This window comes from Oncorhynchus clarkii, chromosome 18, assembly GCF_045791955.1.
Source record: "Oncorhynchus clarkii lewisi isolate Uvic-CL-2024 chromosome 18, UVic_Ocla_1.0, whole genome shotgun sequence".
Taxonomy (NCBI): domain Eukaryota; kingdom Metazoa; phylum Chordata; class Actinopteri; order Salmoniformes; family Salmonidae; genus Oncorhynchus; species Oncorhynchus clarkii.
The window spans coordinates 3,265,078-3,287,174 of record NC_092164.1 but is presented as its reverse complement, the minus strand read 5'-3'; the positions used below and the strand labels follow the sequence as shown (position 1 = coordinate 3,287,174).

At 41.2% G+C, this 22,097-nt stretch overlaps 2 protein-coding genes across 2 annotated transcripts in view; one reads left to right on the top strand and one right to left on the bottom strand.

Annotated features, from left to right (window-relative positions):
- Positions 1-22,097, top strand: part of LOC139372892 (zinc finger protein 879-like) — a 63,810-nt gene that overhangs the window by 39,772 nt on the left and 1,941 nt on the right. The gene's annotated exons all lie outside the window — the stretch shown is intronic.
- On the bottom strand, positions 424-11,843 carry LOC139372835 (zinc finger protein 431-like). Its single transcript, XM_071112665.1, has 5 exons — positions 11,735-11,843; positions 10,540-10,788; positions 6,871-7,110; positions 3,837-4,082; positions 424-3,196 (listed from the first exon to the last, which is right to left on the bottom strand). The coding sequence occupies exons 2-5, from the start codon at positions 10,640-10,642 to the stop codon at positions 1,782-1,784; spliced, it is 2,004 nt and encodes a 667-aa protein (XP_070968766.1). The 5' UTR covers positions 10,643-10,788; positions 11,735-11,843; the 3' UTR covers positions 424-1,781.

Genomic DNA, 22,097 nt, shown 5'->3' with positions numbered 1-22,097 from the left:
TATTCCTGGGCCCAGTACAATGGAAAACATGTTGTTTTTTGGTCACTACCATTCCACGAAAATACAATGCTGTATTTTTTTCATTGTACTACAATCTTACATTTTTGTAAGGGCTGTTCTGCACATCAGGGTGCTGCTGCAGGGTCTCTGCGTCTCTTGACCATGTCGGACGGGCCGGGCACAAAGATCAAGACGCCTCTCCACTTTCCTCCGGTAGTTATTTAACAAGCTGATAACACATCACTCCCGACAGACACAAGCAAAAACTCTTGCATAAATGTAGCAGCCTATACATCTAATCATTAGCGATCTGACATGCTGTATTGCATGGAAACTGTAGGCTACTAACAACAGCAGTTACATAGTCTAACTTACTATGGCCCTGTCCCTCTGACCAGGGTAAACACGTGGTAATGTTGTGTATTGTATATACAGTACTTCAGTTTATTTCATTTAATTATACACATGAGAAAAAAAGTGGCTGCCCAGCATGAATTCATGTACAAACATTATTTTTCATTACATTATTGTCATTTAGCAGATGTTTTTATCCAGAGAGACTTACAGGACAAATAAGAGTTAATTGCCTTGCTCAAGGGCACAATGACAGATTTTTCACCGAGTCGGCTCAGGATTCAAACCAGCGACCTTTCAGTTACTGGCCCAACACTCTTAACCGCTGGCTACCTGCCAGATCAATTAACTTCAATACAGTTATTCAAATACATTCATCATCAATGACTAAAATAATGAATCTAGTATTAAAAGACAATTTCATAAACACAAGTAGTCGATTCATAGCCTGTTTATCACTAAACAAAAGTTATATAGTAATATAAAATAATCCACCCAAACTAAAGCTGAAAACTGATCATCACAACATCTTTATCTGATATACACGGAGTGTACAAAACATCAGGAACACCTTCCTAATAGAGTTGCACCCCCTTTATCCTCAGAACATCCTCAAATCGTCAGGACATGGACTGTCCAAGGTGTTGTGTGCAGTTCACAGGGAAGCTGGTCCATGTTGACTCTAATGCTTCCTACAATTGTGTCAAGTTGGCTGGGAGTGTATCTACTCTGAATAGCTCGTTCCATCTCCTCCCACAGATGCACAATTACAGTGAATTCAGTGTAATGTTATTGGAACCATTCCTGGACAAGCCTTGGGGCATAATCCTGCTGAAGAAAACAACTTGCAGGTGGATACACTGCTGCCATGAAGGGAGGCACCTGATTGGCAGTGATTATTTAGATGTCCTGTGGCATTCAAACATTGCTCAGCTTTTATCAAGGGCCCCAATGTGTGCCCTGAAAACACACCCCAACCATCACACCACCAGCCTGCAATGCTGACACACAGCATGGAGGCATGAAGGGGTGTAAAGTACTTTTGGGGGGGTATCTATACTTGACTATTAATATTTTGTGCAACTTTTACTTACTTACTTACTTTATTTCGCAAATTCCTAAAGTAAATAATGTACTTTTTACTCCAAACATTTTCCCTGACACCCAAAAGTACTCATTACATTTTTGTAAATGATTAGCATGACAGAAAATGGTCCAATTCACACACTTATCAAGATAACATCCCTGGTCCTCCCCACTGCCTCTGATCTGGCAGACTCACTAAACACAAATGCTTAGTTTGTAAATGGTGTTGGAGTCTGGCTATAAGTAATATAGTAATATAAAAAAAACACAATTGTGCCGTCTAGTTCGCTTAAAAACCTCAAGGAAGAAGTAAGGTTCAGTTCTTTGTGTGTTATCTACAGTCAGATCAGTGGTAAGGCTTCTCTCCTTTGTTTACCTTGGTGGCTTTTTAAGATGCCCAGTAGAGAGAACCTCTTTCCATAGTCTGAGCAGGAGTAAGGCTTCACTCCTGTATGTATACGTTCATGTCTTTTTAAGTGGCTCAGTCGAGAGAAACGCTTTCCACAGTCAGAGCAGGAGTAAGGCTTCTCTCCTGTGTGTGTTCTCTGGTGAACTTTTAGCTCAGCTGATGTTGTGAAGCATTTTACACAGTCAGAGCAGCAGTAAGGCTTTACTCCAATATGTCTACGTTCATGTCTTTTTAAGTGGCTCAGTCGAGAGAAACGCTTTCCACAGTCAGAACAGGAGTAAGGCTTCTCTCCTGTGTGTGTTCTCTGGTGAACTTTTAGCTCAGCTGATGTTGTGAAGAATTTTACACAGTCAGAGCAGGAGTAAGGCTTCACTCCTGTATGAATACGTTCATGTGTTTTTAAGGTGCCTGGTAGAGAGAAACTCTTTCCACAGTCAGAGCAGGAGTAAGGCTTCACTCCTGTATGTATACGTTCATGTCTTTTTAAGTTGCCCATTTGATAGAAACTCTTTCCACAGTCAGAGCAGGAGTAAGGCTTCAATCCTGCATGTATACGTTCATGTGTTTTTAAGTGGGAAAGTTGAGAGAAACTATTTCCACAGTCAGAGCAGAAGAAAGGCTTCTCTCCTGTGTGTGTTCTCTGATGATCTTTTAGCTCAGCTGATGTTGTGAAGCATTTTACACAGTCAGAGCAGGAGTAAGGCTTCACTCCAATATGTCTACGTTCATGTCTTTTTAAGTGGCCCATTTGAGAGAAACTCTTTCCACAGTCAGAGCAGGAGTAAGGCTTCAATCCTGTATGTATACGTTCATGTGTTTTTAAGTGGGAAAGTTGAGAGAAACTATTTCCACAGTCAGAGCAGAAGAAAGGCTTCTCTCCTGTGTGTGTTCTCTGATGATCTTTTAGCTGAGCTGATGTTGTGAAGCATTTTACACAGTCAGAGCAGCAGTAAGGCTTCACACCAATATGTCTACGTTCATGTGTTTTTAAGTGGCCCAGTCGAGAGAAACTCTGTCCACAGTCAGAGCAGGAGTAAGGCTTCACTCCTGTATGTATACGTTCATGTGTTTTTAAGTTGCCCAGTAGAGAGAAACTCTTTCCACAGTCAGAGCAGGAGTAAGGCTTCCCTCCAGTGTGCACTCTCTGATGAACTGCCAAAGCTCCTGGTGTTGTGAAGTGCGTCCCACAGTCAGTACAGGAATAGGGATTCTCTCCAGTGTGTATTTGTAGGTGTGTTTTTAGCTTTGATAGAATTGGGAAAACCTCCTCACAATGTGGGCACCTCTTCACTCTGTGATCTTCCTGCTGTTGCTCTCTAGATGTAGAGAATGTCTCAACATGGTCTCCTGTGTGAACAACATCAGAACAACCAGTCAGTTGGTGTGATATACATGTCAATCAAAAGTATATATTATGAAGCCCTTTTTACATCAGCAGTTGTCAGAAAGTGCTTCACAGAAATCCAGCCCAAAATCCCCAAAGAGCAAGCAATGCAGATGTAGAAGCACAGTAGCCAGGAAAAACTCCCTAGAAAGCAGGAACCTTGGAAGAAATGTAGAGAGGAACCAGGCTCAAATGGGTGGCCAGTCCGCTTCTGTCTGTACCGGGTGACATATGTATTTATATCAGTAGGCTGTACAATACAGGGGAATAAAACTATTCTAAAAGTGGGTAAGAGATGAAAGCTAAAAAGGGGCGTGTCATCCTCCACTCACTATCACAAGGGTTAGTAACTACACAGACTAATTTCATAGAACTTTAAAACACTGGCAGTTTGTCTACTTCACTTCTTTAGTCTACTCTCTGATCACTCCAGGTAGCCCAGTGAATAAAACAAATGCTGGAAATACTGGTGTCAAACCATGCAAGTGTCAGTAGCATGAAATAAGATCTACCTTTTCATTGAAACAGTTCTACTGCAACTTTTCATACACAGTGGGAAGTTGGAACGAACAACAAACTTAGTTAGATAGAACTTACTCTTACCATGAGAAACAGATTCCCCAATCATCTCCTCCTCTTCTTCATCTTTAATGTTGACATTCAGCTCCAGTGTTTGACTGCAGTCTTCCACCTTCACTGATGCCATCTCTGGATCCTGCAGTGCAAACTGGGCTCCACTGTCACAATCAGGACCCAGTGACTGTAGGTTTGGACTCAGTGTGGAAGGAGAGAGGCAGGCTGAGTTTGTCCTCACTGTTGATGTTACCGGCCTCAGACTTAATTCTAGTCCTGTAGTAACAATGACAAACATACACAAAAAACAAAAAAAGGTTAGTCTTGACAGTTCTGGCACTTGCTTTATTTTCGAAAAATATATATAAAAAATATTATATTTATTTTTGTTCTATTATCTAATTCAGTGCTTGACTTGGACTGAAATAGGTGCAGATACTCCGCTCCGGTGAGCTGAGGACTGATCTCAGTTCAATAGATCTGGTAGCTAAGGATTGACAACAAAACATGAATTAACTCACATTAGACAAAGTACACGCTATAAATTAGGCTACGTGATTAGGCTAAGTGAATCCATAGTAAATTTCCCAAATTTTCATAAATAACAAAAACATTCAGTACTAGCTCGTGCTTGGCACTGCCCACTATAACTAATCTGTTCCCATTGGAAACAACTGGCTGTGGTCTATCTTGGTTTGGTGCAACCGTTGTTGCATTCAGGGATCCTTGGGATGGCCCTACCTCATTATATGAGAAGGGCGGTGCTTAATTTGAGCCAGATCTTCCGGCACCTCTCAGTTTTGTAGTCTTTCGTTCCGGAACCCATTTGCCAGGATCAGGTAGCCTACCTCTTGTGACATGAAAAAGTATTTCATCACGCAAAAAATCTGCATAAAAGCAATCAAGAGTAATTACATTTGGATTCCTCTGTAATTATCAGCCCTCTAAAAAACGTAATGTGAAAACGTGCCTGATGTTCTAAGAATGTATTGATGTTGGGCCGAACCAGGTTTATGGTTTGTGCAACATTGTAGCCTATTTAGACCAAGGCGTGGCCATTGCTGTGGTGAGAGAGAAGCACGCCTGTATCTCTCACAGAACTAAAATTAGATTCACTTTCTATGATCTCTCTCCCTCTCTGTGTTGTTATAGACATGAGCCGGAAACTCATCTCTCCAGCATTGCACTTCTTCATGTATTTCCTGATAAAATAATAGCTGTGGGAAGTGTGTTGAGGTGCTGAATAGAACATACTAATCTGTCTGTTACCAAGTTAGCAACTTCCAAATAGGACTATTGATCAAACAGCACAGTTTTACAAATTAAAGCAAGAGAGATAAGCTTTTGTCCGGTGAGTGAGCTGCACATCATTGGGTGAGTCAGTGAAACTGGAAAGCTTGTTTAGGACTATAATTTTCTCCTCATATTGTAAAATGTGTTTCTCCTCACACCTGGCCTAGGCTATTGATGGATTAGAGACACGGTCGTTTATATTGACCTCAGATTCTCAGTTTGTCAGTGTTAAAGTAGCCTGTCATTTTGGTCATCTGTGAGGTATTAAAAAATATTATTCAAAAGTCCCCAGTCATCTAAAATGATGTAGAACTGCATGAAATCTGTTTATAAAAGGCCACATTTTCCCAGGACTCCAGGCTACAATAAATGTACTTCATGTGTGCAACTTCTGTAAGCGGCTCAACACCACTGCTCCCTAGTGGCACAGCGGTCTAAGGCACCGCATCTCAGTGCAAGAGGCATCACAACAGTCCCTGGTTCGTATCCAGTCTGTATCACATCTGGCCGTAATTGGCAGTCCCATAAGGCGGCGCACAATTGGCCCAGGATCGTCTGGGTTTGGTACGGGTAGGCCGTCACTGTAAATAAGAATTTGTTCTTAACTGACTTGCCGAGTTAAATAAAATAAAACAAGTATAATATGCCAGTTCGCAAAAGCCTTGATAATGCTTTATTATAAAGGTATTTTATTTAATGTGTTCTGGTACCTCGGACACCCGCAGGTCAACACTCTCGGGCTCAGTTTTGGTTCCAGCACCTCCCAATTTACACATTAAGCACTGGAGAAATTGGTAGCTGCCGCTGCCTCCTCCGGCACACATCTCCTTTGCATAGAATTCGTGAGGATGTTGATTTTGGCCTTTGGAATAGACCACAACACCTGAACAGGATCGATACATCCGAACATCACACCTGCTAGACAGGAATGTCAGTGTTTTGCCATGGCCAGCGAAGAGCCCGGATCTCAATCCCATTGAGCAGGTCTGGGACCTGTAGGATCGGAGGGTGAGGGATAGGGCCATTCCCCCAGGAAATGTCCGGGATCTTGCAGGTGCCTTGGTGGAAGAGCGGGGTAACATCTCACAGCAAGAACTGGCAAATCTGGTGCAGTCCATGAGGAGATGCACTGCGGGACTTAATGCAGCTGGTGGCCACACCAGATACCGACTGTTACTTTTGATTTTGACCCCCCCCTTTGTTTAGGGACACATTATTCTATTTCTGTTAGTCACATGTCTGTGGAACTTGTTCAGTTTATGTCTCAGTTGTTGAATCTTGTTATTTTACATACAAATATTTACACGTTAAGTTTGCTGAAAATAAACGCAGTTGACTGTAAGAGGACGTCTCTTATTTTGCCGAGTTTATTTTTACCTTGTCAGCTTAGGGATTCGATCCAGCAACCTTTCGATTACTGGCCCATCTCTCTAACCACTAAACTATCTCATAAGTCATGAAAATGATGAGCCATATCATCCTCCACTCACTATCACAAGGGTTAGAAACTACACAGACTAATTTCATAGAATTTAAAAACACTGTCAGTTTTACTACACTTCAGTCTACTCACTGAACACTCCAGACCCCCTAGTGAATAAAACAAATGCTGGCAATACTGGTGTCAAACCATGCAAGTGTCAGTAGCATGAAATAACATCTACCTTCTCATTGAAACAGTTCATCATGAAACAGTTCTACTGCAACTTTTCATACACAGTGGAGAAGTTGGAATGAATAACAAACTTAGTTAGATAGAACCTGCTCTTACCATGAGAAACAGATGTCCCAATCTTCTCCTCCTCTTCTTCATCTTTAATGTTGACATTCAGCTCCAGTGTTTGACTGCAGTCTTCCAGCTTCACTGATGCCATCTCTGGATCCTGCAGTGCAAAATGGGCTCCACTGTCATAATCAGGACCCAGTGACTGTAGGTTTGGACTCAGTGTGGAAGGAGAGTGGCAGGCTGGGTTTGTCCTCACTGTTGATGTTATCGACCTCATACCTGAGTCTGCAAATAGTATAAGAGAAACAGACACAAAAGTTATTTTCTTGACAGTTTTGGCAAGGTCTTTATTCTTTATCCTTTCTTAAATATATATATATATATATTTTGTTCAATTATCTAATTCATTGCTTGACTTGGACTCATAGTTGTCGATAAACATTTTGTGTGCTGGTACTGTTTATATTTAGGTGCAGGAGCTCCACAATACTTTTGAGCTAAAACTTAACCTGTAGTAGATAAATGCATACAAGACTCAAAAACCATTTAGTACAAGGTTACAGTTTGTTTTAGGCAGCACTATGTGCTATTTTAATTGATAACCTTGTATTCACTGTTTTACTTCAAAAAACAATTGTATTTCCTGTTCACACCACAGTAACGTTTATAGATAAAGACAAACTGAATGTGTCAATATTATTATACATGTAGTAAACCGATAATCATTACATTTATCTCCAAAACAGTAGTGCAACCGTAAAATTGTCTCTCTGCTGCATCCACACTGCCTGCACTGAAGTCTGTTGACGCAGACCGAGTGGGGGCCGACATTTTACCACATCGTGAATTTTTCCTTTCATGGAGTTCTACGGACAATTCCTTCGACCAAGTGATTGGTTTTTGCTCTGACATGCACTGTGAAATATGGGACCTTATATAGACAGGTGTGTGCCTTTCCAAATCATGTCCAATCAATTGAATTTACCACAGGTTGACAATAATCAAGTTGTAGAAACATCTCAACGATGATCAATGGAAACAAGATGCACCTGAGCTCAATGTTAAGTCTCATAGCAAAGAGTCTGAATACTTATGTAAATAAGGTATCCGTTTTTTTTATTTTTTATAAATGTTTAAACATTTCTAAAAACCTGCGTTTGCTTTGTCATTATGGGGTATTGTGATGTCATTATGGGGTATTGTGATGTCATTATGGGGTATTGTGATGTCATTATGGGGTATTGTGTGTAGATTGATGAGGGACATTTTTCATTTAATCAATTTTAAAATAAGGCGGTAACGTAACAAAATGTGGAAAAAAAATCAAGGGGTCTGAATACTTTCCGAACACACTGTACGTATTCATATCAATAGGCTGGGTCTGTATGTATTCATATCAGTAGGCTGGTAGTGTACGTATTCATATCAGTAGTCTGGTACTGTACGTATTCATATCAGTAGGCTGGTAGTGTACGTATTCATATCAGTAGGCTGGTAGTGTACGTATTCATATCAGTAGGCTGGTAGTGTACGTATTCATATCAGTAGGCTGGTAGTGTACGTATTCATATCAGTAGGCTGGTAGTGTACGTATTCATATCAGTAGGCTGGTAGTGTACGTATTCATATCAGTAGGCTGGTACTGTACGTATTCATATCAGTAGGCTGGTACTGTACGTATTCATATCAGTAGGCTGGTACTGTACGTATTCATATCAATAGGCTGGTACTGTATGTATTCATATCAGTAGGCTGGTACTGTACGTATTCATATCAGTAGGCTGGTACTGTACGTATTCATATCAGTAGTCTGGTACTGTATGTATTCATATCAGTAGGCTGGTACTGTACGTATTCATATCAGTAGGCTGGTACTGTACGTGTTGATATCAGTAGGCTGTGCAATACAAAAGGGGAATAAAACTATTCTAAAAGTACCTCATAAGTTATGAAAATTATGAGCTATATCATCCTCTCACTATCACAAGGGTTAGAAACTACACAGACTCACTTCATAGAACTTTAAAACACTGGCAGTTTGTCTACTTCACTTCTTTAGTCTACACTCTGATCACTCCAGATAGACCAGTGAATAAAACAAATGCTGGCAATACTGGTGTCAAACCATGCAAGTGTCAGTAGCATGAAATAACATCTACCTTCTCATTGAAACAGTTCATCGTGAAATCCTGCCCTGCCTTTCTAAAGTATTCGAAAGCCAAGTTAACAAACAGATCACCGACCATCTCGAATCCCACCGTACCTTCTCCACAATCTGGTTTCCGAGTTTGTCATGGGTGCACCTCAGCCACGCTCAGGGTCCTAAACAATATCATAAGCCTCATCGATAAAAGACAGTACTGTGCAGCCGTCTTCATCGACCTGGCCAAGGCTTTCGACTCTGTCAATCACAGTATCCTTATCGGCAGACTCAACAGCCTTGGTTTCTCAAATGACTGCCTCGCCTGGTTCACCAACTACTTCTCCAATAGAGTTCAGTGTGTCAAATCGGAGGGCCTGTTGTCCGGTCCTCTGGCAGTCTCTATGGGGGTGCCACAGGGTTCAATTCTCAGGCCGACTCTTTTCTCTGTATATATCAATGATGTAGCTCTTGCTGCTGGTGATTCTCTGATCCACCTCTACGCAGATGACACCATTCTGTATATTTCTGGCCCTTCTTTGGACAATGTGTTAACTAACCTCCAGGCGAGCTTCAATGCAACACAACTCTCCTTCCGTGGCCTCCAACTGCTCTTAAATGCAAGTAAAACTAAATGTATGCTCTTCAACAGATCACTGCCCACACCTGCCCGCCCGTCCAGAATCACTACTCTGGACGGTTCTGACTTAGAATATGTGGACACCTACAAATACCTAGGTGCCTGGTTAGACTGTAAACTCACATTAAGCATCTCCAAACCAAAATTAAATCTAGAATCGGCTTCCTATTTTGCAACAAAGCCTACTTCACTCATGCTGCATAACATACCCCCGTAAAACTGACTATCCTACCCATTCTTGACTTCGGCAATGTCATTTTCAAAATAGCCTCCAACGCTCTACTCAGCAAATTGGATGCGATCTATCACAGTGTCATCTGTTTTGTCACCAAAGTCCCATATACTACCCACCACTGCGACCTGTATGCTCTCGTTGGCTGGCCCTCGCTTCATATTGGTCTCCAAACCCACTGGCTTCAGGTCATCTATAAGTCTCTGATAGGTAAAGCCCCGCCTTATCTCTGCTCACTGGTCACCATAGCAACACCCACCCGTAGCAAGCGATCCAGCAGGCATATTTCACTGGTCATCCCCAAAGCCAACTCCTCATTAGGCCGCCTGTCCTTCCAGGTCTCAAAAATCACTGAGGCTGGAGACATATCTCCCTCACTAACTTTAAGCATCAGCTGTCAGAGCAGCTTACCGATCACAGCCCATCTGTAAATAGCCCATCTGTAAATAGCCCACCCAACTACCCCATCACCATATTTTTATTTATTTTTCCTCTTTTGCACCCCAGTATCTCTACTATCTCTACTTTCCAGTGTTAATGCTAAGTTGTAATTATTTCGCCACTACGGCCTATTTATTGCCTTACCTCCCTAATCTTACTACATTTGCACACACAGCATATAGACTGTTCTATTGTGTTATTGACGTACGTTTGTCTATCCCATGTGTAACTCTGTGTTGTTTTTGTCGAACCTGTGCTTACCATGAGAAACAGATTTCCCAATCTTCTCCTCCTCTTCTTCATCTTTAATGTTGACATTCAGCTCCAGTGTTTGACTGCAGTCTTCCAGCTTCACTGATGCCATCTCTGGATCCTGCAGTGCAAAATGGGCTCCACTGACACAATCAGGACCCAGTGACTGTAGGTTTGGACACAGTGTGGAAGGAGAGAGGCAAGCTGGGTTTGTCTTCACTGTTGATGTTACCGGCCTCAGACTTAATCTGAGTCGGTCTGTAGTAATAAAGAGAAACGGACACAAAAGTTAGTCCCAGAACTGTCAAGACTTTCTTTATTATCTAAAAATATGATTTATATTTAGGTGCAGGAGCTACACAATACTGTTGAGCTAATATTCTATAAGAGGAACATGAGCTCAAACAGTAGAAATTTGAGGTGACGGTACTCAGCTCTGGTGAGCTCCTGTCCAAGTCAAGCACTGATCTCATTTCAATAGATCAGCTAGGTATGCATTGACAAAACATGAATTAATTCACACTAGACAAAGTATACACTTTAAATTAGGCTACACAACTTAAATGCAATTATTATATAGTAGATTTCCTGAATTCACATAAATGCCTCAAAAAACATTTAGTACAAGGTTGCAGTATGTTTCAGGCAGCACTATGTACTATTTTCCTGAATAACCTTGTCTTCACTGTATTATTCCAATCAAAAACCAATAGCATTTCCGTTCACACCAGAGTAACATTTATAGATAGACAACTGAATGTCTCTGAATATTAGTACACATGTAGAAAACTGATAATCATTACATTTAACTCCAAAACAGTAGTGCAACCGTAAAATTGTGTCTCTCTTGCTGCACCCTCAGTGCCTGTACTGATGTGCGTTAATGCAGACCGAGCAGGAACCGCCATTTTATCATCTCGTGAATTTTACACAAAACCAAAAACGACATGTAAAACGAACCCAGAAATCTCAAATAGTTTGACCCTTTATGAAATTACCTTGAGAAAATGATAAACATCCACTCAGACTAACCCAAAGTCTATAACTATGTGACTTGTAAAAAAAAAAGTGATCACGTTCACTCACGCGGTTTGACACAAAAATAGCACATAAAACCTTCATCAAACGTGATAATACCTTGACGTATTTGTTACCTAGCATGTTATGACATGTTTTTTCGATATTATAACGTGCTATTACATACCAGTAGTAATATATTTGAAACGGACACAGAAGTTGTCGTCTCGACTGCACAATTCTGTCGTGTCCTTTATTGTGAAGAACAAAGCGCGCCTGCGCGGAACTTCCTGTTCCCCCACAACCAGTTTCTCAACCCAGAGACGTAACAACGCGAGACTTCAGATAACGCTTGTGAAGCAGACCAAGCCTGGGTTTGAGAAGTCAATGAGAGAAGTGAACAATTCTGATACTTTTGCAGCGTTTAATGGGGATCCTAATAAATACCAAAAATATTCAGTCGGCACACACTTGATACATAGCCATTATTTTATCAATGTCATAACTGCAGTGGTTTATTCACAATAGCTCTCAATGCGTATCATACATATCTCAGCATCACATCAGTAGATATTGGAAATCTACCAGTACATATGTGTCCATTACACATTTTGTAGTCGTCAGCTGGATGAGTGCACTCATATATATATATATGTGTGTGTGTCTGGGTCATTATACCCCATTAGACATGCACCTGTCTGGGGAGTGACCATGACTGTTTATTTTTTAATCATTGAATGGCTCTAATGTTTCCATCCATAATATGAAACCAAACTAAAATTAGTGCAAGGCAAAAAGATAATGGTGGCTCAATGCCAGAGGGGAGGAATCATTAACATAAAGAGGAGTTTCTATGTGTGTGACGTAAAGATGAAACCTGTATAAAGAGTGTGTGCCAAGGCTGGAAAGTTAGTAGTTTTCATGAACCAGCAAGGCTGATAATTTCTCTGTAATAAAAGTCTATTTGAACTCACAGGCGAGAAATGTGTATGTGAGAAATATTATTGACTGAATATTTTCACAACATAGGCAGACACTCTTCACTCTTCCAGCGAAACTCCAGATATAACACCCTTTTATCAGTACCCTGCTCCAAAAAACAATGCTCTCTCCTTCTGCTCTTCTGAGACACATGAAATCAAACCAAAACCACTACTGGTCACTCTGACTGACTCTACCTTCCGTGATGCCTCCTTTACCATCTTCCTGACCTCAAATGATCTCCCAAAAATACATAATTGTTAACGAATCGCACTCCAAAAAAAAACGAAGTTCGTTTACAACTTGTTGTATTTTTGTTCCATTTTTCATTGTCACCGTTTTCCATTCATTCTTACCAACTTTACTCAACCGCAAGCCATCAGAATCTAACAGCACTTCCGCCTCGCCATATTTCCCTCCCCAAATCCAGACACACCCCGCTACAGACTAACTCCTGCATGTGGAATCCTGCATTGAAGAAATGTAACAACTACAGTTTAAAGGGGAATTTCACCCTGGCTCTACCGTGGCATATAGTCATTAGTATATTAACAACATTAAGTTTTTTGTAATAAACATCAAAATTATCCTAACCACAAGCTAGAACTAGCACATTTTCATTTCACTGGTAGAATCGAGAAGTTTCTACTTCCTGTGTATTAATCTGCTCATAGTGAACCACCAAGTCCCGCATTCGGGAGTTGAACAGGTGTTATCAAGTCGAAGGAGGGGGAGGGAGTTTGAGGCACCAATCTTGAATGTCATTGAGTGACCAGAAAAACAGTCTGGGGGTGAGTTATTGGCAGATGTAATCAACAAAGTCTGAAAAATCACTAATTAAATCAATCAATATTACTGTCTGTTGAGCTGTATTTGAACAGCCAATCACGTGTTTTGCTTTGCCTCAGGTAAAGTGATATCATCTCACCTACTCATTAAAATTTGTCCACCGTGGATGACAGACCAAAAGGATAGCTGTAGATTAATCAACTCTCCACTAGAAGGTGCTGGCCAGCCTATTGTCTTTTCTGATAGTGGATGTAAGGTTGAAGATCTAACGTTGTTTCAAAGGTACAAATTCAACATATATTCAACCTATTTATACAAGGTTTCACTATGTTGAAAATTGGTTAACATGATGCCATAATCCTGTGGTTGAACCTCAAAACAACAGCTTTTGCAAATCCAATGTACAGTGTTCTACACATACATTCCACGTCACAATACGTTGATAAATTATGTTGAAACACCGTTGATTCAACCATTTTGTGCCCAGTTGGCACCTTGTCAGTTGTGCTGTGTTTTGTTAGCTTCTATTGAAAATATATTAACTTGGATTTGCCCTTAGGGTTGAACTCACAATGAAACAATTTGTGGTGAGAACCAATATAGACAATTAGATATGATATTGATTTTGTTTGATATAGATATGAGCAAGGCATATTGTGTTATCGGTTTATCCTTGCTGTTAACCTACACTTTTATGTATAGTAGAACAGCCTTCGCTCAAAACCTTCTCAATTTAGCAACAACCACTTGACCACGGGCATTCAATTGATTCCTATTGTGTTCAAACTGTTGAGGTATTTTACATACCCAGAACAATCACACTTGGCCCAACCAGCATCCAGCATCAGTTTTCTGGACTTCACAAAGCCATGGAAGTGAAGTGTAGACAGTTGCATTGTTATTCATTGAAATAGATATGATCTCAATGGAGGCTGCTGAGAGGAGGACGGTTCATAATAATGGCTGGAACGGAGCGAATGGAACGGCATCAAACACCTGGAAACCATGGAAACCATGTGTTTGATGTATTTGATACCATTCCAACCATTACCATCAGCCTGGCCTCCCCAATTAAGGTGTTGGTAGACACAACATGTATCAGATAGAGATGTTGTGATGATCAGTTTTCACCATCAGTTTGGGATCATTTTTTACTACTAAATTACTGTTTCTTTAATTATCAACAGGCTATGGAATGACTGACTACATGTGTTTATTAAATTGTATTTTCAAAACTAGATTTGTTATTTTAGTCATTGATAATAAATGTGTTTGGAAAACCACATTCAAGCCAGCTAAATTGATCTGCCAATGAAACATAAAGTTTGTATATGAATTTGTACTGGTCAAACTCTTCTCTTTTGTCTAATGAATTACAAAAAACGATGTTTCAAGTGACATATTTACTGTTTTTCTGAAGCTGAACAAGACAGCCAGTTGAAATTAAAGTTAAGTTCCTGGGTCGATACATCACAGACAAACTGAAATAGTCCACCCACACAGACAGTGTGGTGAAGAAGGCGCAACAGCGCCTCTTCAACTTCAGGAGGCTGAAGAAATGTGGCTTGTCACCCAAAACCCTGACAAACTTTTACAGATGCACAATCGAGCATCCTGTCGGGCTGTATCACAGCCTGGTATGCCAACTGCGCCGCCATCAACCGCAAGGCTCTCCAGAGAATGGTGAGGTTTGCACAACGCAACACCGGGGGCAAACTACCTGCCCTCCATGACACCTACAGCGCCCAATGTCACAGGAAGGCCAAAAAGATAATCAAGGACAACAACCACCCGAGCAACTGCCTGTTCACACCGCGATCATCCGGTCCCTGCTATGATCCACATGTGCATCATAGCAGGGACCGAGAGACTGAAAAACAGCTTCTATCTCAAGGTCATCAGTCAGCTAAACAGCAATTACTAACTTAGTGAGGCTGCTGCCTACATTGAGCCCCAATCACCGGACACTTTAATAAATGGATCACTAGTCACTTTAAACAATGCCACTGTAATCGTGTTAACATATCTTACATTACTCATACCTCATGTATATACTGTATTTTATACCATCTATTGCACCTTGCCTATGTCACCCGGCCATTGCTCAACCATATACTTATATGTACAGTGCCTTGCGAAAGTATTCGGCCCCCTTGAACTTTGCGACCTTTTGCCACATTTCAGGCTTCAAACATAAAGATATAAAACTGTATTTTTTTGTGAAGAATCAACAACAAGTGGGACACAATCATGAAGTGGAACGACATTTATTGGATATTTCAAACTTTTTTAACAAATCAAAAACTGAAAAATTGGGCGTGCAAAATTATTCAGCCCCCTTAAGTTAATACTTTGTAGCGCCACCTTTTGCTGCGATTACAGCTGTAAGTCGCTTGGGGTATGTCTCTATCAGTTTTGCACATCGAGAGACTGACATTTTTTCCCATTCCTCCTTGCAAAACAGCTCGAGCTCAGTGAGGTTGGATGGAGAGCATTTGTGAACAGCAGTTTTCAGTTCTTTCCACAGATTCTCGATTGGATTTAGGTCTGGACTTTGACTTGGCCATTCTAACACCTGGATATGTTTATTTTTGAACCATTCCATTGTAGATTTTGCTTTATGTTTTGGATCATTGTCTTGTTGGAAGACAAATCTCCGTCCCAGTCTCAGGTCTTTTGCAGACTCCATCAGGTTTTCTTCCAGAATGGTCCTGTATTTGGCTCCATCCATCTTCCCATCAATTTGAACCATCTTCCCTGTCCCTGCTGAAGAAAAGCAGGCCCAAACCATGATGCTGCCACCACCATGTTTGACAGTGGGGATGGTGTGTTCAGGGTGATGAGCTGTGTTGCTTTTACGCCAAACATAACATGTTGCATTGTTGCCAAAAAGTTCAATTTTGGTTTCATCTGACCAGAGCACCTTCTTCCACATGTTTGGTGTGTCTCCCAGGTGGCTTGTGGCAAACTTTAAACAACACTTTTTATGGATATCTTTAAGAAATGGCTTTCTTCTTGCCACTCTTCCATAAAGGCCAGATTTGTGCAATATACGACTGATTGTTGTCCTATGGACAGAGTCTCCCACCTCAGCTGTAGATCTCTGCAGTTCATCCAGAGTGATCATGGGACTCTTGGCTGCATCTCTGATCAGTCTTCTCCTTGTATGAGCTGAAAGTTTAGAGGGACGGCCAGGTCTTGGTAGATTTGCAGTGGTCTGATACTCCTTCCATTTCAATATTATCGCTTGCACAGTGCTCCTTGGGATGTTTAAAGCTTGGGAAATCCTTTTGTATCCAAATCCGGCTTTAAACTTCTTCACAACAGTATCTCAGACCTGCCTGGTGTGTTCCTTGTTCTTCATGATGCTCTCTTTTAACGGACCTCTGAGACTATCACAGTGCAGGTGCATTTATACGGAGACTTGATTACACACAGGTGGATTGTATTTATCATCATTAGTCATTTAGGTCAACATTGGATCATTCAGAGATCCTCACTGAACTTCTGGAGAGAGTTTGCTGCACTGAAAGTAAAGGGGCTGAATAATTTTGCACGCCCAATTTTTAAGTTTTTGATTTGTTAAAAAAGTTTGAAATATCCAATAAATGTCGTTCCACTTCATGATTGTGTCCCACTTGTTGTTGATTCTTCACAAAAAAATACAGTTTTATATCTTTATGTTTGAAGCCTGAAATGTGGCAAAAGGTCTCAAAGTTCAAGGGGGCCGAATATTTTCGCAAGGCACTGTAAGTTAGTGTTAATGTTAGCTAGCGGGCACGTATCCAGGCAGAGTTTCTTATGTTAGCCTAGAGAAATAACAGTTTGCGACATTAATGGAAACGGATCATTAATATAGCAACCTTATCAAATTACAAACGTTTTAAAAAATGTTGATGCTTACAATTATCCGCGTGTCGTTGTGTTACGGTCTTGAGGAACAAATGGCGGGTGAATGACTTGCTTCTTTCTCCCAGTTTTGAGGCATGACGGTTTATACATTGTAATACATTCCGTTGTGATATTGTAAACGAACATCGGTTTCTTTTGGAGCGCGATTCATCAACAAGTCTGTATTTTGGGGAGATAATTTGAGGCCAGGAAGATGGTGAAGGAGGCATTAGGAAAGGTAGTCAGTCAGAGTGACCAGTAGTGGTTTTGTATTGATTTCATGCATCTCAGAAGAGCAGAAGGAGAAAGCATTGTGTTTTTCGTAGCAGAGCAGCAATTAAAGGGTGTTATATCTGGGGTTTTGTTATATATTGAGGTTCATCGTCTTGAGCAGAAGATTCCAGGAGTGGTTGGAGCACTAAACCCTTTAGTAGATGGAAAGTCAATCAGTTTTACTGTTGTTTGAAGAAGATAATCTGCCTACTCCCGAGGTAAAGTTGTTTTTTTATTCACACATTCGGACATTAAGTAGACATTAAGCAGACAATCAGCAGACATTTGCAAAAAGCCCTTAATAATTGTGTTTTAGGTCAGTTAGGATCACCACTTTATATTAAGAATGTGAAATGTCAGAATAATAGTAGAGTGATTTATTTCAGCTTTAATTTCTTTCATCACATTCCCAGTGGGTCAGAAGTTTGCATACACTCAATTAGTATTTGGTAGCATTGCTTTTAAATAGTTTAACTTGGGTCAAACGTGTCGGGTAGCCTTCCACAAACTTCCCACAATAAGTTGGGTGAATTTTGGCCCATTCCTCCTGACAGAGCTGGTGTAACTGAGTCAGGTTTGAAGGCCTCCTTGCTCGCACACTTTTTTTCAGTTCTGCCCACAAATGTTCTATAGGTTTGAGGTCAGGGATTTGTGATGGCCACCCCAATACCTTGACTTTGTTGCCTTTAAGCCATTTCACCACAACTTTGGAAGTATGCTTGGCATCATTGTCCACATCATTTTCTCTTTTGTGAAGTGCACCAGTCCCTCCTGTAGCCAAGTATGCCCACAACATGATGCTGCCACCCCCGTGCTTGACGGTTGGGATATTGTTCTTCGGCTTGCCTCCCCCTTTTTCCTCCAAACATAACGATGGTCATTATGGCCAAACAGTTATGTTTTTGTTTCATCAGACAAAAGGATATTTCTCAAAAAAGTACCATCTTTGTCCCCATGTGCAGTTGCAAACCGTAGTCTGGCTTTTTTATGGTGGTTTTGGAGCAGTGGCTTCTTCCTTGCTGAGCAGCCTTTAAGGTTATGTCGATATAGGACTCATTTTACTGTGGATATAGATACTTTTGTACCTGTTTCCTCCAGCATCTTCACGAGGTCCTTTGTTGTTGTTTTGGGATTGATTTACACTTTTTGCACCAAAGTACGTTCATCTCTAGATGACAGAACGCATCTCCTTCCTGAGCGGTATGACGGCTGCGTGGTCCCATGGTGTTTATACTTGCATGCTATTGTTTGTACAGATGAACATGGGACCTTCAGGCATTTGGAAATTGCTCCCAAGGATGAACCAGACTTGCGGAGGTCTACAATTTTTTGTCTGAGGTTCTTTTGATTTTCCCATGATATCAAGCAAAGAGGCACTGAGTTTGAAGGTATAATCTGTCTGTAAACAATTGTTGGAAAAATGACTTGTGTCATGCACAAAGTAGATGTCCTAACCGACTTGCCAAACCTAAAGTTTGTTAACAAGAAATTTGTGGAGTGGTTGAAAAACTAGTTTTAATGACTCCAACTTCCTACTTCACCTGTATATATATAAATATCCGTGAAATATCTGACTACGAAAACAAGGTTTCATTGCACATAGTTATTGACCTCATAATAAGCCATATTCAAGTAATTTAAACAACTTACATTACTATGAAGCGTTAGCCGTGGAGACGAACAACACATGGGTGCTGAAAGTAGGCTAATTGGAGAAAGTCTATTTCATTTAAACAGTCTTCAAATTAAACTGACTTTAGGCTACTAACAAGAGCGCTCTGTGTTGGAGTATATTCCTTCCTATTCAAGGAATCAGAGGTAGGTCTATATGTAACGGATGTGAAACGGCTAGCTAGTTAGCGGTGGTTCGCGCTAAATAGCGTTTCAATCGGTGACGTCACTTGCTCTGAGACCTTGAAGTAGTAGTTCCCCTTGCTCTGCAAGGGCCGCGGCTTTTGTGGAGCGATGGGTAACGATGCTTTGTGGGCGGCTGTTGTTGATGTGTGCAGAGGGTCCCTGGTTTGCGCCCGGGTATGGTCGAGGGCACGGTCTAAAGTAATACTGTTACATATACCTGTTTGACAGACTAAATTATAGGCTATTATCCATAGATTCTGTCAGCCTATTCCTTCAGTCACCAGAGTTTAATATTTTCCCGGGATTTTACAAATGCGCCATCCTGAGTGGGGCAGCGGTCTAAGACACTGCATCTCAGTGCTAGAGGCATCACTACAGACCCTGGTTTGATTCCAGGCTGTATCACAACCGGCTGTGATTGGGAGTCCCATAGGGCGGAGCACAATTGGCCCAGTGTCGTTCGGATTAGGGTTTGCCCAGGGTAGGCCGTCATTGTACTTGTAGTTCTTTATGATAGCCACATTAGCAGCTAATTAGCATTTCATTTTTGAGCAGGTTGAGAGCCTCAAATTCCTTGGTGTCCACATCACCAACAAACTAACATGGTCCAAGCACACCAAGACAGTCGTGAAGCATGCATGACAAAACCTATTCCCCCTATTGCATCATTGCCTGTTATGGCAACTGCTCGGCCTCCAACCGCAAGGCACTACAGAGGGTTGCGCGAAAGGCCCAGTACATCACTGGCGCCAAGCTTCCTGGACATAATTATATCTACAGCTGAGAAGTTTTTGGGCCTCCAAGACTTCACAGACTACTGTCGCCAGAAAATGTTTCACCCTTAGAGGATCTGCACCGCGACTGCTGTGTTAATGCTTATCAGTTGCCATGTACAAAGTATCAAAATACGAAAATACAACTTAAACCGGACTCTAAAATAATTTAAAAGTTAATTGGATTTTTTTTTTATCACGGAAACAATTAAAAAATGTGGACAAATAAATAAATAATGAAATGTTAATTATATACAGGCGCCCGTGTAATCATCTGCCAGAGAGTGGCCCCAATCGTCCCGAGCCCCAAGTAATACATTTGGGCCAGATAACTCACACCGGATTCTGCCCGAGCTCAACCCCGCATCCTCGGGCCACATGATGTCGGCCGAGTCTGACTCTCAGCCGAGTGCCCCGACACACAGCCGGAATCCGCCCAGATCCACTGTGCTAGCTGGGGTGGGACAACATTCCACAGGCCACAATCGACAGCTTGATCAACACTATGCAAAGGAGAAGTGTCCCAGGGAAGGAGGAGGAGCAGCAGGAGAGGGCGGGAGCAGCAGCAGCTACCCCCTTCTCGTGTAATGGGGTAGGGCCAACCCAAAGATCCCGAAATGCACGGACGGTGTTAGTGGGGGAACAGGAAGTTCCCGACAGGCACGCACCATTCTTCAGAATAAAAAAAAGCGCCAGAACTGTGCAGTCAAGAAGGTAACTTTTGTGCCCGTTTCATTTTATTACTACAGGTACGTAATAGCACGTTTAAACGTTCTAATGTCGAAAGGACATGTCATTCCATGCTAGGTAACAAATCCATTAAATTATTATGACGTTTGATAAAGGTTTGATGTGTTATTTTTGTGTCAAACCGAGTGGAGAACGTGGTGACGTTAAACTATTTTACAAGTCACGTAACTAGAGACGTTGGTGTTAGTCTTAGTGGATGTACATATTCTGCTCAGGTTAATTTGAATAAAGAATCAATTTATTTGAGATTTCCGAGCTGCATGTTATCGGTTTTGTGTAAAATTCACAAAATGGCGGCGCCGACTCGGACTGGGTCAACGGACTAAAGTGCAGACAATGTTGCGGTTGCGCAACTGTTTTGAAGCTGAATGTAATGATTGTTGGTTTTCTACATGTGTACTAATATTCAGACACATGCAGTTGTTTCTATCTTTATCTATACATTTGAGTATGGTGTGAACGGAAATACTGCTGGTTTTTGATTGAAACAACGAAGACGCGCGGTTCTTCAGGAAAACAATACATAGTGCTACCTGAAACAAACTAACCCTGTACTTCATGGTTTTTGAGTCATTTTATGTGAATTTAGGAAATCTATATATTAAGTGATCTTACGTTGTGTGTCCTTTGTGTCTAATATTAATGCATCAATGTTTTCTTGTCAATCCTTACCTACCTGATCTATTGAAATGAGATCAGTTCTTGACTTGGACAAGAGTTCACCTCCAAATTTCTACTGTTTGAGCACATGTTCCTCTTATAGAATATTAGCTTAGCAGTGTTGTGGAGCTCCTGCACCTAAATATAAACAGTACTGGCACCTATTTCAGTCCAAGTCAAGCACTGAATTAGTTAATTGAACAAGAAGAAATATAATATATTTTTAGAGAATTAAGAGGGTGTCAGAACTGGCAAGACAATAATGTTTGTCTGTTTCTCTTCTACTACTTGCTGACTCAGGTATGAGGCCGTTAACATCAACAGTGAGGACAAACCCAGCCTGCCTCTCTCCTTCCACACTGAGTCCAAACCTACAGTCACTGGGTCCTGATTGTGACAGTGGAGCCCAGATTGCACTGCAGGGTCCAGAGATGGCATCAGTGAAGCTGGAGGACTGCAGTCAAACACTGGAGCTGAATGTCAACATTAAAGATGAAGAAGAGGAGGAGAAGATTGGGACATCTGTTTCTCATGGTAAGAGCAAGTTCTAAGTTTGTTTCATTCCAACTTCCCACT

Excerpts from the sequence above, each read along its gene's own strand:
- LOC139372835 (XM_071112665.1), bottom strand. The coding sequence starts at position 10,642 with ATGGCATCAGTGAAGCTGGAAGACTGCAGTCAAACACTGGAGCTGAAT. Across the intron at positions 4,083-6,870 it reads TGGGACATCTGTTTCTCATG|GACTAGAATTAAGTCTGAGG; the intron begins GTAAGAGCAGGT and ends TTGTTACTACAG. Across the intron at positions 3,197-3,836 it reads TGGGGAATCTGTTTCTCATG|GAGACCATGTTGAGACATTC; the intron begins GTAAGAGTAAGT and ends TTGTTCACACAG.